The following is a 16,391-nucleotide window of genomic DNA, read 5'->3' on the forward strand; positions in this document are numbered from 1 at the left end:
ATTTAAAGTACTCCCTCTAGCATTAGTTGTTGTAAGATACCAATACTTAGCCAAATTATTCTTTCCATCTCCCAATTATATATAGACTCAGTTACTAATTTATCTCTTTATGCAGCTGGTAATTCTCATAACAATCTGCCCATTCAATATCATTTATCGCTCAAGCCGTTTCTTCCTACTCCGATGTTTATACCATTGTATTCTTGCCCCACTCTACAAGGTAAAGGATGAATTAATTGAATTTCTACAAAAAATGGAAGAGAAATCGGCACTTAAGACAAGTTTATTGATTTTTGATTGTTTGTTATTTCATCACAGGTCACCCTACCAGATTTTTTCTTGGGAGACCAGCGCACTAGTCAGGTTTGACTCCATGGCTCAGGTTAAGTTTCTTTATGTAGAGGAACAATTAAGTATAAAAGTAACTAGGTATTTTAACACATTCAAAGCTCAAACACTAGTAGACTTAATTCGTTTTTAGTAAAAATCTTGATAATTTGACTTTCCCACGTGGCAAACTCAATCGACTATCCCAATGTGACAAGTTTGAAAACAGTAGATTTGCTCTCCTCAAGATACAAGGCTGTACTTGTTGAAAATTTTTGAAGCGGTAGATACCCGAGAATGAACAAAATGAAAGTGTAGACACCCGAATTTGAGCGGGCCCTCGACGCAAAATACCCCAAAAAATCAAAAAAATTGGAATGGGCCCTCCCTAAGCCCAAACCTACAGAAAACTCGGTGCATGCCCAATGCCACTCACGTGGACCATGGACCCAAACACCCCATCCTTAAAACCAACCTAATATAAGCCCGAATCCATCTCTATTCTACACTTCCCAACCCAACCTAAATCCATCACCCTAATCCGAATCAACTCAACCCAATACTATTCTATCCAAGCCCACACCCAAACCCAACCTAAACTAAGCCCATCACATAGAACCCAAACTATTTTCCTAAACCCAATCCAACTTAAACCCAATCCAATCCAACTTAAGCCCAATCCAACATAAATCCAACTCAACATTACCCATCCCTACCCCAATCCATTACTAAAGCCCAAAGCCCAATCCACTACCCAAATCCAATCCAACCCATCATCATCACATCAAGCCAATCACCAAGAGATGACACATGTCATCATCTCTTTCCACCTCCCTCATCCAATCAACTCAACCCTACCCTAACCTAACCTATTCCCCATCCTCTCATCATCAACAACCAACAACTCAACCTATACCCTATACACCCTAACCTATTACCCATTCTTTAACAACCCACATCATAACCCATATCTCCTACACATCAAACCATCACTTTTCCTTAAAACACTCCCACAAAATCACCTCAACCCATACCTCCCACCATCACCCCATTACTCTTCTCTCTAATCAACCAACCACCATCACCAATCAACCAATCTCTTCACCTCTCCATTTGGCACATGTCATCATCCCTTCAATCCTCTCAAAATCAAACCAATCACTACTCATCTCTCCAAATCAAACACCATACCTCTTCAACCATCTCAACACTCCTTCTCCAAACCACTCCCTTACACCACCATTCCTCCAATCAACCATCACTCATCTCACCCCACCAAACACTCTACCCAAATGGATTTGGATAAGATCCAAACCATTTGGGTTAAAACACAACCCATTTCCCTCATTACAAAATTACCCTCATTTTCATCTCAAATTTCACACTCTTTTCCTCTAAAATCCATGACATTATCCACTATTCTCATCTTTCACCTCATTATACCCTTAAAATACCTCCCAACCTCTATAAAAACCCCTCCACTTTCCTCTTACAACAACTAATGAAAATTTGAGAAAAAAATCCTCAAAACACTACAACTCTCTACTTTACTCTTCACTACACTCAACCCTCTCTCATCTCATCTCAACACTCTACTCTCAACACCTCACTCTCAACTCAACTCAATCTTCCACAACTTCAAGCAAGTCCAAGTCAACTCAAGGGAAGACATATTTGAAGATCAACTCAAGGACAAGGTGGGTTCAACAAAAGGAACACCCCCTCCACATCCCCTCTTCTACTTTCCCCTTTCCTACACACTTGCACACACCCCATGGGTTAAATCACCAAAGGGCCCCTTCTTCATAAGGGTGCCCTTAATAATTGAAACCTACATCGAAAGCCCCTCATACTTGAGGGCACACATCATCGATTTTCTTTCATTTATTTTCTTTTTATTTAAAAAAAAAATCGAATCCGAGGTGACTACCTATGGTGGGTGGAGTAGGGTGCCTAACACCTTCCCTACTCCATAAATGGACCCCCTTACCTTGAATCAAGGTTGGACCATACACCTTATCTTACGAGAGTCAACAAAAAATGGTAAAATGACATGATTTTTCAAAAATACAAATCCGGGTGACCATTCACACCCCTTTACCAATTTGAATGGTGGCGACTCCAAAACACCCCAAAGTGGAGGGATGTTTGAAGAATATTTGAAATCCCGTGTCCACAGAAAGTTTGACCGAGGCTTGTGTTGAACACAATGTCCTTAAGACAATTTTGTTCCCGCAACTTGGTGCACACGGATCAATGAACAATTGTCTCCCAGGATACAACGATCACACGTGTAGAGGCAGCACTACAATCTACACGTCTAGCGAACCGAACGCTACTGTTTATACTCTCAAAGAATGCAGAAGGAAAACAGAATACTTGCACGTTTAAACAACAAAGAAGAAGAGAAAATTTTTGAGTGAGTAAAACTGAGGTCGAGATGACCTATTTATAGAAATTTAAGAGACAAGGTGTCTCTTAGGAAAAGGAATGTGCAAGTGTCTCTTAGAAAAGGACAGGTGCATGTGTGTCTCTTAAGAGACACCCAAAGAAATCAAAGGAGGTGTCCTTACAGGCACCCATGGTGTTCTAATGGACGGTGAGGGGTGTGTGTGCCCCTTCATAAGAAAATGGATTTTGAGCCCAGCCCAAGCCCAATACGAAATTAGCAAAAGGGTCCGTCGCGCGCACCCACGTGAAGCCAAATTGACGGGATTTGCACCCCCCTGCGCGCGCATCGTGTGCCCGCATACGCATTAAGGATATTTTGGACCAATGGATCAAATCCTTCTTGAGCCCATAGGCCCCTTGTGCGCGTGCGTGGGCTTATCCAAGTCTCTCTCTCATATACACTTAAGTGATATAAGAAGTTCTATATAAGAACTAGACAATTTTCTTATTCCTATCCGATGTGGGACTAAATAGTTTCTCTTATAAACTCAATAATCTTATAAACCACATACAACAAACCATGGCTAATAGGGGTTCTTTGGAGCTGATTTGTCATTCACCCATAATGGATTTTTGACAACTTAAAACATGAAACTATTCTCTTCAATGAGATGAATAAGTTTCCAAGTGGTCCATCCTCAAAAAATTAATGGGACCCACTTGTATCGTAGTTCGAATATCCCTACTTGATCACAAAAAATCTAGAATAAACAAAATGCAGATTTTTCCAACAATCCCCCACATGAATGAAAAATGGCGACAAATAAAATCGATAAAATAAAATAAAGAGAGTACAAATAGGAAAGAAACTACATCGGGGTAGGTAGCTTGTGGCTTTGAACCTTCCCTAGTAAAAAACTATAGGATTTACTAGCTAAACAGTGAACACCATGTTTTGAACTGTTCAAGCTTAAGTGTAAATCTAGACAATAGAATTCACATAGTTCCTTTCCTGACATAGTCAGTTCTTACGGTTGTGTTCATTTTGGCCCTGAACATTCCTGGATTCATGAGTGCTATAGAGAATTTTAGCCTTTATAAATTCTCATGGAAGCGGCCTAACTTCACACTCACATAGGTGATTCCTATTAAGAGTACCCTGTTGTACCCCACTTGAAAATCAAGTTATAGACATCATTAAAAGCAAAGCTTACCCTAAAAAACTGTTACAGGCAGCACCGTTACATCATAGGAGTGGATAAGAGGTTTTTCCTCTTCAGTGCTTCTGGCGAATCACACACAACTAGTTGTCCCATTGAACCAAGATCTTGGGATCTCCAGTCAACTAGGTTGGGTTTCCATTGTGATGATTCTTTTGTGTAGGTTTTAATCCCATTCCTCTCGATGTGCAATATATTTGCTCTCTTCTTAAACCTTTGGTAAGCGGATCCGCGAGATTTTCCTTAGATTTTATATAATCAATTGAAATAACTCCATTTGAGAGTAACTGCTTAACAGTATTGTGTCTACGACGAATATGTCGAGATTTACCGTTATAAATATTATTTTGTGCCCTAGCTATCGCTGCTTGATTATCACAATGTACATAGATGGCAGGCACGGGTTTTGGCCATAAAGGAATATCTTCTAAAAAATGTCGAAGCCACTCAGCTTCTTCTCCTGCTTTATCTAACGCTATAAATTCTGATTCCCTGGTAGATCGGGCTATACACGTCTGTTTAGAAGATTTCCAAGAAACGGCTGCACCTCCAAGTGTAAAAATATATCCACTTGTGGATTTTGATTCTTCAGAATATGATATCCAATTCGCATCACAATATCCTTCAAGTACCGCTGGATATCTTGTATAGTGCAACCCATAGTCTAGAGTATATTTTAAGTATCTTAAAACTCTGACTAATGCCTTCCAGTGATCTAATCCTGGATTACTTGTATATCTACTCAGTTTGCCAACTGAGTAAGCAATATCTGGCCTTGTGCAGTTCATGAGATACATTAAACTGCCAATTATACGAGAATACTCTAATTGAGAGATACTCTCACCAGTATTTTTCTTCAAATGAAAATTAAGTTCTATTGGTGTTTTAACAAGACTACAATCAAATTGATTAAATTTCTTAAGCATTTTCTTAATATAATGTGATTGAGATAATACAAGTCCTTCTGATGTTCTACTAATTTTTATTTCTAGTATAACATCAGCAACACCTAAGTCTTTCATTTCAAACTTATTAGTCAACATTTTCTTTGTTGACTTGATGATATTTTTGTTAGTTCCTAAAATTAACATATTATCAACATATAAGCAAACAATGACATAAGCATCTTCAATGCTTTTAACGTATACACATTTGACATCATTACACTGTCAAATTTTTCATGCCATTGTTTAGGTGCTTGTTTTAATCCATAAAGAGATTTAACAAGTCTGCACACTTTTCTTTCCTGTCCTTTGACAGTAAAACCTTCTGGTTGTTCCATATAAATTCTTCATTTAATTCACCATTTAAAAATTTGTTTTAACATCCATTTGATGCATTTCTAGCTTATGCAATGCAGCAATAGCTATCAACATGCGAATGGAAGTTATTCTTGTAACTGGTGAATAGGTGTCAAAATAATCCAAACCTTCTATTTGTTTGAACCCTTTGGCAACAAGTCTTGCCTTATACTTGTCTATGGAACCATCGGGTTTCATCTTCTTTTTGAAGATCCATTTACAACCTATAGGTTTGCTGCCTGGTGGAAGATCCACCAATTCCCAAGTATGATTCTGCATAATTGAATCAATTTCGTTATTTACAAGCCTCTGTCCAATAAGGTGCTTCAGGTGTAGACATAGCTTCCTTAAAGGTTTGAGGTTCATTTTCTAATAAAAAAGTTAGAAAATCAGGACCAAAAGACTTAGTCACTTTACGTCTCTTACTGCGTCTAGGTTCATCCTTATTTTCTATAGACTTTTGGTCTATATTTCCTTGTGAGCTAGTAATCGCAGTATCATAAGTTCTTTTATGAGAACTTATTCTTTATATATTTTTACAAGGAAAAATATTCTCAAAAAATGAAGCATTCCTTGACTCAATAATCGTATTTTCATGAACGTCAGATTTGTGCACAAGGAATCGATATGCACTACTATTATGTGCATAACCAATGAATATACAATCAATGGTTTTTGGTCCTATTTTAACTTTTTTCGGACTAGGAACCATTACTTTAGCTAAACACCCCCACACTTTTAAATATTTATATGATGGTTTTCGACCTTTCCATAACTCATATGGAGTTTGGTCTGATTTCTTGTGAGGTATTTTGTTAAGAATATGATTTGCTGAAAGTATTGCTTCCCCCCACAAATTCTGGGGTAAACCAGAACTTATTAACATAGCATTCATCATTTCTTTTAAGGTTCGATTTTTATGTTCAGCAACACCATTAGATTGTGGTGAATAAGGAGCGATAGTTTGGTGAATAATACCATGTTCTAAACAGAACTCACCGATGGGTGCTTCATATTCACCTCCTCTATCACTTCTTACTACCTTTATCTTTTGATTGAGTTGATTTTTAACTTCATCCTTGTAATATTTAAACATTTCTAAGGCTTCGTCTTTACTCCTTAGTAAATAAACATAACAATATCTTGTGCAATCATCGATAAAAGTAATGAAATACTTTTTCCCACCTCTTGTTTGCACAAATTTTAAATCACAGATATCACTATGAATTAATTCTAGAGGTTTTGAATTCCTTTCCACAGAATGAAAGGGTGTTTTGGTTAATTTGGCCTCCACACATGTTTCACATTTATGATTTTGATCAATATGAAATTTAGGCAATAAATCTAAATTCATTAACCTTCGCAAGGTATTAAAATTCACATGACCTAATCTATCATGCCACATATTGAAAGACTTAAGCATATAAACAGAAGAATTCTCTTTATTCATAATTGAATTTTTGGGTACAATTGTCATTACATTTAATTTAAACAGACCATCGGTCAAATACCCCTTGCCCACGTACATCCCATTTTTAGTAAGTACAAACTTATCAGATTCAAATACTAATCTGAATCCCTTCTTACTTAGTAAAGATCCGGATACTAAATTTTTCCGGATGTCTGGTACGTGCAACACGTCATTTAATGTAAGACTCTTTCCCGAAGTAAATTTCAGCACTACTTTTCCTTGCCCTTCAATTCTTGAAGTTGAAGAGTTACCCATAAAGAGTTGTTCATCCTTTCATGTTTTACTATATTCTGAAAATAAATTTTTGTCAGAACATACGTGTCGAGTAGCCCCTGTGTCTACCCACCATTCTTTAGTATTTCCGACTAAATTTACTTCAGATACAACTGCTGAGAGGTTGATATCAGAAATAACAGCAACAAGATTCTCTACTTCGGACAACTGGGCTTGAACCAATTTATTCTTCGATGAATCCTGGTCCTTGCGTTTGCGACAATCCTTGGCTCGATGTCCTGGTTTGTTGCAAACAAAACAAGTTCCCTTGAATTTCTTAAAGTCCTTACCTTTAGGACTCAGAGTAGAGATTTTCCTCTTTTTGTTGTGAGAAATCGACTTAATGTTGTGCTATCTGATTCGTTTTCCTTCAGAACAGGTGCATCTTCTTGAAGGAATTTGGCTAAGTTTAATGTTGTTAAATAAAACAACATTTTCTGTTGCCAACGCTTAAAATTGTCTTAAGATTATTGAAATTGTTTTGAAGCGGTAGAAATTAGCAAAAGGGCCCGTCGCGCGCACCCACGTGAAGCCAAATTGACGGGATTTGCACCCCCCCTGCGCGCGCATCGTGTGCCCGCATACGCATTAAGGATATTTTGGACCAATGGATCAAATCCTTCTTGAGCCCATAGGCCCCTTGTGCGCGTGCGTGGGCTTATCCAAGTCTCTCTCTCATATACACTTAAGTGATATAAGAAGTTCTATATAAGAACTAGACAATTTTCTTATTCCTATCCGATGTGGGACTAAAGAGTTTCTCTTATAAACTCAATAATCTTATAAACCACATACAACAAACCATGGCTAATAGGGGTTCTTTGGAGCTGATTTGTCATTCACCCATAATGGATTTTTGACAACTTAAAACATGAAACTATTCTCTTCAATGAGATGAATAAGTTTCCAAGTGGTCCATCCTCAAAAAATTAATGGGACCCATTTGTATCGTAGCTCGAATATCCCTACTTGATCACAAAAAATCTGGAATAAACAAAATGCAGATTTTTCCAACAGTACTTTCCTATAAAAAAAAAAGTGTATCTTGAGAGAACCATGTTTCCTAAGGAGTGCAAATCTACGATTCCCCAACTTGTCAGGTCAAGTAGTCAATTGAATATGTCACATGGGGTTGTCAGATTAACACGACTCTTTTGGTAATTTAAGAAACAAACATATACTTTTTTTTATAAATATTAAAATATTTAACCTTCTTTTAATAATTTTTCATATACTTTAAAGAAAATCTCTATTAGCACATCAACCTTGAATGGCTGGTAATTAGATTGTGTTAAGTAATGTGGAACTAGATCCTCAACATTCTAAGAAATCTTGTTTATTCTTATGTTTTAGGTGCAAGCCCTTAGGAGTCTTGAGTTCTACATCTGCTACTATGTTTGGGGTGACTTTCGACATAGGCAGACCACTTGCAAGGATAACGTTGTGTATGTCACTTTCGTACTGGTTCCGCTTTCTTCAGGTTGGTCCTTTTTTTTCCATATTTACTTACCATTAACCTCCCTATTGATGTGTTCACACTCATGATATTAGTTCATTCTGTTGTAGTGTCTCCGGCGCTTGTATGAGGAGAAAGATCCAATGCAGGGATATAATGGACTGAAATACATGTCAACTATTGTGGTTGTGGTTATGAGGACTGCTTACGCTCAGACCAATAGCAAGTCAAATGTTTGGTTGGTGTTTGCATGGATCACCTCAGCCATTGCAGTGATCGTGAGTACATATTGGGATATTGTTATTGATTGGGGGCTCCTACAAAGGCGATCAAAGAATCATTGGTTGAGGGATAAATTATATGAGCAGTTACCCAGCCAGCCATGTAGCTGACATTATAGGATGTTTACTTTGAATAGTTTTGGAGAGAAATGTGCCATATGTTTATCGAAAATTGAGGAAGGAGAAGAGATCAAGGAGTTGAAATGCAGTCACTTGTTTCACAAAGACTGCATTGACAGGTGGTCACAGTATGATTATGCCACGTGTCCATTGTGTAGGAGGCCGATGTTAGATGAAGATATGGTGAACTAGCACAGTTCAATGCAAAGTCTGCTAGAAAATAATGGTGATGGAGAGTTGGGTTTGTTCCTTATATATTTGCATTACATCACACTTCAGTATTTGTAAGATATTTTGTTTTAATTATTCAATGTCCATTAATTATTTTGTTTTAATTACTCAATGTTTATTAATTTTTGTAACGTAAAAGTAAAATCAGTAGCTCATCAAGGATGTCTGGTGAGAATTTGTATCACAGTCCGGTAATAAGTAACAATTTCAAAAGATATTCAGCAATGCTGATGTTTAGGGTCAAGGTCATCAATTTCAAAACATAAGGGTATCTCCAATATTTAGCAATACATGAGGGGCTAGTGTAAATTGCAATGTTTTTTTTCAAAAGCTTTTACAGCGACGGTCAAAACCGTAGCTACAGATCACAAATTTTTTTTAAAAAAACCCTATAGTGACGGCTAATATCGGCTGTCGCTGTAAGTCCTGCACTTAACACTATTCGCGACGACTACCGACGGCCTCCCTAGCCGTCGCTAGATGTCTTTTGCGAAGGTATTTGTCTCTATAACGACGGTCACGACCATCGCTACAGCCCTATTTTACTGTAGTGATTGGAGTAAAAAAGGAAAGATACCAATCATCTTTAATCTACAGATCTGTTAAATGTGTGGGTCCAGCCATCAATCATGACTTTTTACGTCTGTATGCAATTATTGATGTCTGACCTCCCATGCAAAACATTTTTTCCATCACCCGCATGCTCATGATTGCGACAATTGACTTAATCTCAACAGTCAAATTTACTTTATTAGAAATTAATCCGGCAATTTTATTGAATCGTGCTGGAGGGACCTCAGGCTGGGGAAAGTGGATAGGAATCATACTTTCTCAAGTTTGTTAGTTGAACAAACCTTACTTTACTAATTATGCTATCATAATTTACATAGTAAGATTTTAAAACTTACTATGCCCACATGGATAATCAAATTAGCAATATTAATTCAATAATATTGTCTTTTAGGTTTTATGAAAAAATTTAGATTAAAAAAACACACTTTTTGAACTTGATCAAGATATTGAAAATGGATGACTACCAAACTTCCTAATTTAAAATTAAAGTTTAACGGTGGAAATTAATATTTTCTTTTTAAAGTTCTTAGAATTTTATCTTTTAAATCTTGTGGCATCAAAATGCATTTTTGGATGCCACAAATTGATGCGGTTAGAATCCACTCCAAGTTATAATAAATTAACATCATAAATTTGAATTTTAAGACGTGCAAGTCCCCACTCTAGGGTTTGCTCGATAACAAACTTGATAAAGTAAGGTTTGATGGGTAACAAACTTGATAAATTAAGGTCCCCTTGGAGTTGTCAAAACTCCAAGGGAGCTTTTGTAACAAAAAACAGCGGTTGGGTCTGTCGGGTAAATCTCTCTACTTTATTCAAAACTCGAATCTTCAATTGTTCTAACAGTTTCTGAGGTACGATTGTAATGTTCTTAAACAAATGAGAATTTGTTGTTAAGGAGTGACGATGTTAAGCTATTAAATCAATATGATATGCCATGTGTTTATTAAAATGCAAAATGCACACTACTTAGAACAACTCCAAATGCCCTTAGGCTTGGTCTTGCACTTCTCCCAACTTCCATTTAGAAGAGTTAGAGGGGGACTTTAGCACACTCTGCATATAATATTTGACTTCTACCTATTTTAAAATAGTTTGGAGAGAAACTTTTCAATAGGCCAAAAAAAAAGAGTTAGATTCTCTCTCTACCTTATGGTGGTAAATGAAGATGACCGTTGGTTGTAGCTTTATGGGGTGCCATTTTGAATAGACGGGTTGGAGTGCATACCTCTTGAATATTAAACATGACTCTCCATAATGAAACACCTAAAGATTAATGAGAGTCCCGTTAGTATTGCTTTATTTAATTTCCCTAAGTGAAAGGTAAGTCTTTTTTATAGATCCCAATCAATATGTGTTAACAACTATTTATATATTTTATTAGTACGTTCAGTGTCTTATGTTAGAGGACCTACATATTCTCTTCTTGTGCCTCAGGATTTTTCTACAATGCAACTTTGATACTGTAAATTCAAGTCCAGTTTACCCATCCAAAAGAATAACAATTGTAACATCACAATTTTAGGTGGGTTATAATAAAGAGGTGGGATCCATAGCTCACAAAATGAAGAAAAAGAATGAAGGATTTGCCTTGGTTTTCAAATTACATTCTTGATTTCTCAACCTTATCTCTACAGTTTTTGTTGCTAAGTTGAGATAGAATATTACGGACTTAGCTTTGACATTGGCAGGAAACAAGTTTACCTTGGGAAGGAAATCAAATAAGAAAATAAATAGTGCCCCATACATATACATGAGGATGAAAATTGTCATTTTGCTGTTGCATATTCACTGTTTCAGTTGATGGCAAGGTTTCTAGTTCCATGCCTCTTCTGGAGGAATTAAAGAACTGGTAGAATTGCCAAGTAAGCTCTGAATTGCATCTGCATTCTCATTTGTGGTTGAAGATGTTGAGCTGTCATCTGCTCGAGCAATTGCCTGTTCGGTTTCAATTTATTGAAATGGATCCAACTTATGTGCCCCACTTAAGCACAAATTGACCAAATCAGATCCTTGTAACCACCTAGTCGTTCTTGCTTCATACAGACATTAATAAAAAATTACTCACATTCGTTACCCAAATCGATTAACATAGATTAGTCAAAAAGAGTTTTACTAGGCTGGTCACCTCGACAGGCCTAGTGCTGCTATTGAATGAAATATTATTTATAAAATATAAAAAAAATCACCAAAAGAAATGCTGAAAAAAAGTTGTATCGGACATACAATTGATTTCATTATAATGGGTAAATTTCAGTCTAGTACAATATCCTACTACAAGATGAATGATACAATCATACATTCAATTCATTTATATTGAGAATGATTTCATAGCACGAACTTCCTCATAGTGGAATCAACGATCTCTCTCAGATTCTTCTTCACAACTTCATTTGCAAACACAAACTCGATCGAGTTACTCCCCAGTTGAAAGAAATCATCATTTCCAAGACCTTTATAGTTCACATATAAACAAATAAGAATTTGGTTAAAGAATTACACCAAATAAAGAATTGACCTGCATATGCTCCTTGGTTAACCTTGTAGTATAGACCATAGCAAAACATGAAAATAATTCAATCAGAGAGGCTAATAGTGGGTGTATTGAAAAACAAAACAAAACAAAACAAAACAAAAAAAAAAAAAAAAGAAGAAAAAAAACAGTAAAACTGAGTTCTTTAGATAGACTTGATACTTATGGTGGGATAGCTGCGATTAGTCGTTGGCCCTCCACTTGTGGATTTAAACTTAATGAAGATGAAACAATGGCATGCTCTAACTCTTTCAGGGCCTGCAGAAAATGATCACTTCATAAGGCTTGTCTTCATCATCTCATTTAGGTATTTAAATGGCATACTGCAATAGAAACTATCTAGGTACATGTGTGATACACCAAAAGCTGTAAGGCTTCCAAAATTTACCAACTGAACCAATCAAAAAACTGCAATTTGGTTTTAATAAGAATCTAAACCACCCGAGCTTGCCCACCAACATAAGTACCAATAAAAAATCTATTGTAAAATCCTAGGGCACGAAATATGGAATCTAAGCATGATCAAGATAGTACAACTGGTGCCCATGCAACTAAATAAGTCATGACCAGTTATAGAGAAGGTATGGCTTGTTACATTTGGATTATAAGGGGTTACTTCTTTGAATCCATAACAAACACGACAACACCATGGCTCAAAGGTGTCTTTACACCATTTGTAAAGAGAGATCAAAATGTTCAAACCTGCAAGCACCCCATGTTTCTTTTAATTCAAATAAAAGCTTTGTTTTCCTAAACATACATTAATGTTGAGCAACAATCATCACAATGAAAAGGATGAAATACGTGTCCGTATGCATGTAAAAAAATAGACGATCAAAATAGTGTTCACAGCTCTATATTCGCTCTAAACATACATGAATGTTGAAAATGATTTCTGATTGCATCAAATTTCGAATCATCACTAGAGATACTTGGATCATAAACTATTTCTTCAACAATGGTTCTACTTTTGAGCATACTCACCACCGCAGACATTGTAAGCCTAAGTATTGAAGATGCATTAGTGCATAAGAGAGCCACATTAATCATCCCCAACACCTCTTCCTGGTTGAATTCAGATCCCAACCATGGATCCACCAACTCCATTAAATTTCCTTTCTCTTTTAGAACCATTGCCTTAAAAAAAAAAAAAAGTAGTGGTAAATGAGTCAGATAGCTAGTTAACTTATCCCAAAAAAGAGTAATGTAAGATTCTTTCAAATAATAATTTGCTTGGCTCGGCAAAAGAATTAGTTAGACGGAAATAAAAAAAACTTAAAATAAACAGTATTGGTGATCTTAGATATTTGGTTTAATGGTCAAAAAGGAGGCAAGTGAAGTATGCTGAGTGAAAGGAATGCTTTTCAATCTTGAAGGAATGTGTCTAAATACCTATGAAAGTATGATCTTGGCTGAAATCTGAGCTATAAATAGGGTAATGGTCATAAATCTAAAGCAGGTCAGGTGCAAGGGTAATCAAAGGTGAACATTGGATCCAGTTCAATGTGGTTTGAGTTGCAATTCTCTCCTCTATTTTGTTTGTTGAGAAAGTGACCCATTAAATAACATACAAAACCCATGTCCAACCTTTGGAATGATCACTGTGGCATAAGGTCAGCAGAATTCATTTACTAAACATCAGACAACTTACTAGTTGCCCAACCTTTGAAACCTATAGACCTCAGTGATGGATATGTATAACAAAGTTTGGTTAACAAAGGTTGCCAATGATATGTATAACAAAGGTTGGACATCGGTTACCTCAACAGATTGGTTTATTTTAATACAATTGATCTGCTTATCAAATATATATATATATAGGGTCAGGTTCAAGGGCGATATGAGAAAACATATGAGAAAACTTTCGTTTTTAATAAAATTTTAAAATATGAGTTAGAAATTTTGGATTGAGCTGATTTTTTATGAGGATGATCTCTATGATGGGAAGATCATCAAAAAAAAAAAAAAATCAGCCCAATCTGAAACTTCTAACCCCATTAAAAGTGATTTAGAATGTGGACCGTCGATTATTTACCACTTTTTATCACTAATTTGTAAATCACTTTTGATGGATTTAGAAGTTTCTGATTGAGCTGATTTTTTGTGAGGATGATCTTCTCATCATAGTGACCATCCTTGCAAAAAATCAGCTCAATCCAAAACCTCTAACCCTTTTTTGAAAAACAAAAGTTTTCTCATATGTTTTTTCTCATATGGCCCTTGAACCTGACCCATATATATATATATATGAATCATGTTAATCAAACTTTTTATTTTTCTAAACTACAAAATTAACAACAAATCCTAATTACAAGTTAAATTTGATGAATCTAAAATCACAACAATTAACCCCAAGAGTTTTCCAAGCTAGTTTGGTACAATTCACAAACTTAGTCAATCCCCATGAGTTAGAAATGTTTACAAACAATGTAGTCAAACCAATCATTTCAGATTCGACTTAAAGTACTGATGAGAAAGCACATTAACACTTACGAATTTTACGGACTATGGGATAGGTGAAAGCAATGAGCCTATGTAGTGACAATCAGACATATTTTGTGGACTTGGGCAATCACACTAGAGGATGCACAGACCCCCATTCCACAAATATCTACGTAGACCCAACAAGTAGTGCGCCTACAGACACACATATCAGGCCAAACAAATCAATAGGGGGACAATAGAGTATGGCTTTCTAGGAATATCACATGCTTAACAAGAAATCCCTTTGGGGATTTTCTTCAAACATCCAGTGAACAAGCCTATTTATTTTATTGGGTCGTAAGCAACAGATGCTTAACATGTAATACCTTTGAGCTTTTTCTTCAAACACAAAGTGAATAAATTTCTGCACAATAAATCTGTTTTTCCTTCTTCAAATAAACATAAATAAAATCGTAAACATTAATAAAAAGGCATAGAAAATACATCAAAAATGTAAACTATGATGGAAAAATAAAATAAACAATAGATGTTTAAAGGTGATAATTTCATAGCTATAATGATAGAAAAAACCCAAAAAATTAAAAATCTTCTTTTTCCTCTATCAAAGATCGATAATGAATAAAAAATTATTAAACAAATAAAAGTGCAAAAAATCGTAGAAGAAGAAGACGAAGATGGAGATCGATTGCAAGAAACTCAGCAAAGAAAACATGAAATTTAAAATAAAAAAAATAAAAAAATAAAAGGTTAGAAGGGTTTGTGATTTCTTACCTTTGAGAGAGAAAGAGTGAAGAAGAAGCCGTTATCTTTGTCGGTGCCGTCGAAAACGATGTCAGAAACGCAAAGGGCAGAAGACGAAATCAGATCTGTTGGTCTGTGTGTCGTCGAACGCAGAGAGGAAGATGAGATCGAAGTGAGAAGAAGACGAAGAAGAATGGTTTGTCGGTGCCGTCGCAAACGATGTTGGTCTGTGTGTCGTCGAACGCAGAGAGGAAGTCGAGATCGAAGAGGACAGAAACGAAGAAGACGAAGTTTTCTTTCGTTCTGATTTATGATTTACGGGGAGGTAATTGTAAAATCCAAAAATTTATTTATTTAAAATCAAGACGCGATCTGGACCGTGGATCTTCCGAATATTGAACGGCTGTCTTCGTGAGTTGCGATATGAGCCGCAATATGTGTCGTAGGAACGTCACCCATATAGCGTGTATATAATGTTAAATTTTATAATCTCTACATAGTCTGCCCCAAGGACAAAACGTTGTCTACGGAATGCTATCCACGTATATATATTTAGGTAGACAAAATTGTATACAACGTTCTAGATAAAATTTGTCTTATATAGCTAAAATGTTTCAGAATGAACTGATTTTTTGTGAGGATAATCTCTATGATGAAGAGATCATCATCACAAAACTTTAGCCCATTCCAAAACTTCTAACCATGGAAAGTAATTACAAACTAACGGTAAAAAATGACTGTCCACAGTTCTTCAACTTATAAATTAGGGTTGGAAATTTCAGAATGTGTTGATATTTTGTGAGGATGATTTCATCACTATAGATATCATCCTCCAAAAAATTAGATAATTCCGAAACTTTTAACCCATATAGGACAAAACACTTTGTCTATGAAAGTGACCCTCTCTATATATATGGGAACGGATCAAGGGACGTACGTAAAAACAATATAACATTAATAAATTTTCAAAATATGGGTTAGAAGTTTCGAATTGAGCTGATTTTTTGTGATGATGATCTCTATGATGG

The 16,391-nt window shown here is 36.0% G+C and overlaps 1 protein-coding gene and 1 long non-coding RNA gene across 5 annotated transcripts; one reads left to right on the forward strand and one right to left on the reverse strand.

The window, feature by feature from the left end:
• Positions 1–106: 106 nt before the first annotated feature.
• Positions 107–9,255, forward strand: LOC147380930 (phosphate transporter PHO1 homolog 8-like). The gene is made up of 4 exons (XM_086431041.1): positions 107–220; positions 319–363; positions 8,337–8,463; positions 8,550–9,255. The coding sequence occupies exons 1-4, from the start codon at positions 110–112 to the stop codon at positions 8,567–8,569; spliced, it is 303 nt and encodes a 100-aa protein (XP_086287167.1). The 5' UTR covers positions 107–109; the 3' UTR covers positions 8,570–9,255.
• A 2,599-nt stretch (positions 9,256–11,854) lies between these two features.
• On the reverse strand, positions 11,855–15,812 carry LOC147380931 (uncharacterized). 4 transcript variants are annotated; one of them, XR_015174951.1, is made up of 6 exons: positions 15,394–15,812; positions 14,671–14,814; positions 13,162–13,314; positions 12,340–12,435; positions 12,163–12,184; positions 11,855–12,031 (listed from the first exon to the last, which is right to left on the reverse strand). It is a non-coding gene; the product is annotated as an uncharacterized LOC147380931 (long non-coding RNA). The 4 variants fall into 4 exon arrangements; XR_015174948.1 differs by lacking the exon at positions 14,671–14,814 and having other exon boundaries at positions 15,394–15,793; XR_015174949.1 differs by lacking the exon at positions 15,394–15,812 and having other exon boundaries at positions 14,671–15,201.
• Positions 15,813–16,391: the final 579 nt, after the last annotated feature.

Source organism: Akebia trifoliata, unplaced genomic scaffold (genome assembly GCF_017979445.1).
Source record: "Akebia trifoliata isolate Shusen 1 unplaced genomic scaffold, ASM1797944v1 Contig00873, whole genome shotgun sequence".
NCBI lineage: Eukaryota > Viridiplantae > Streptophyta > Magnoliopsida > Ranunculales > Lardizabalaceae > Akebia > Akebia trifoliata.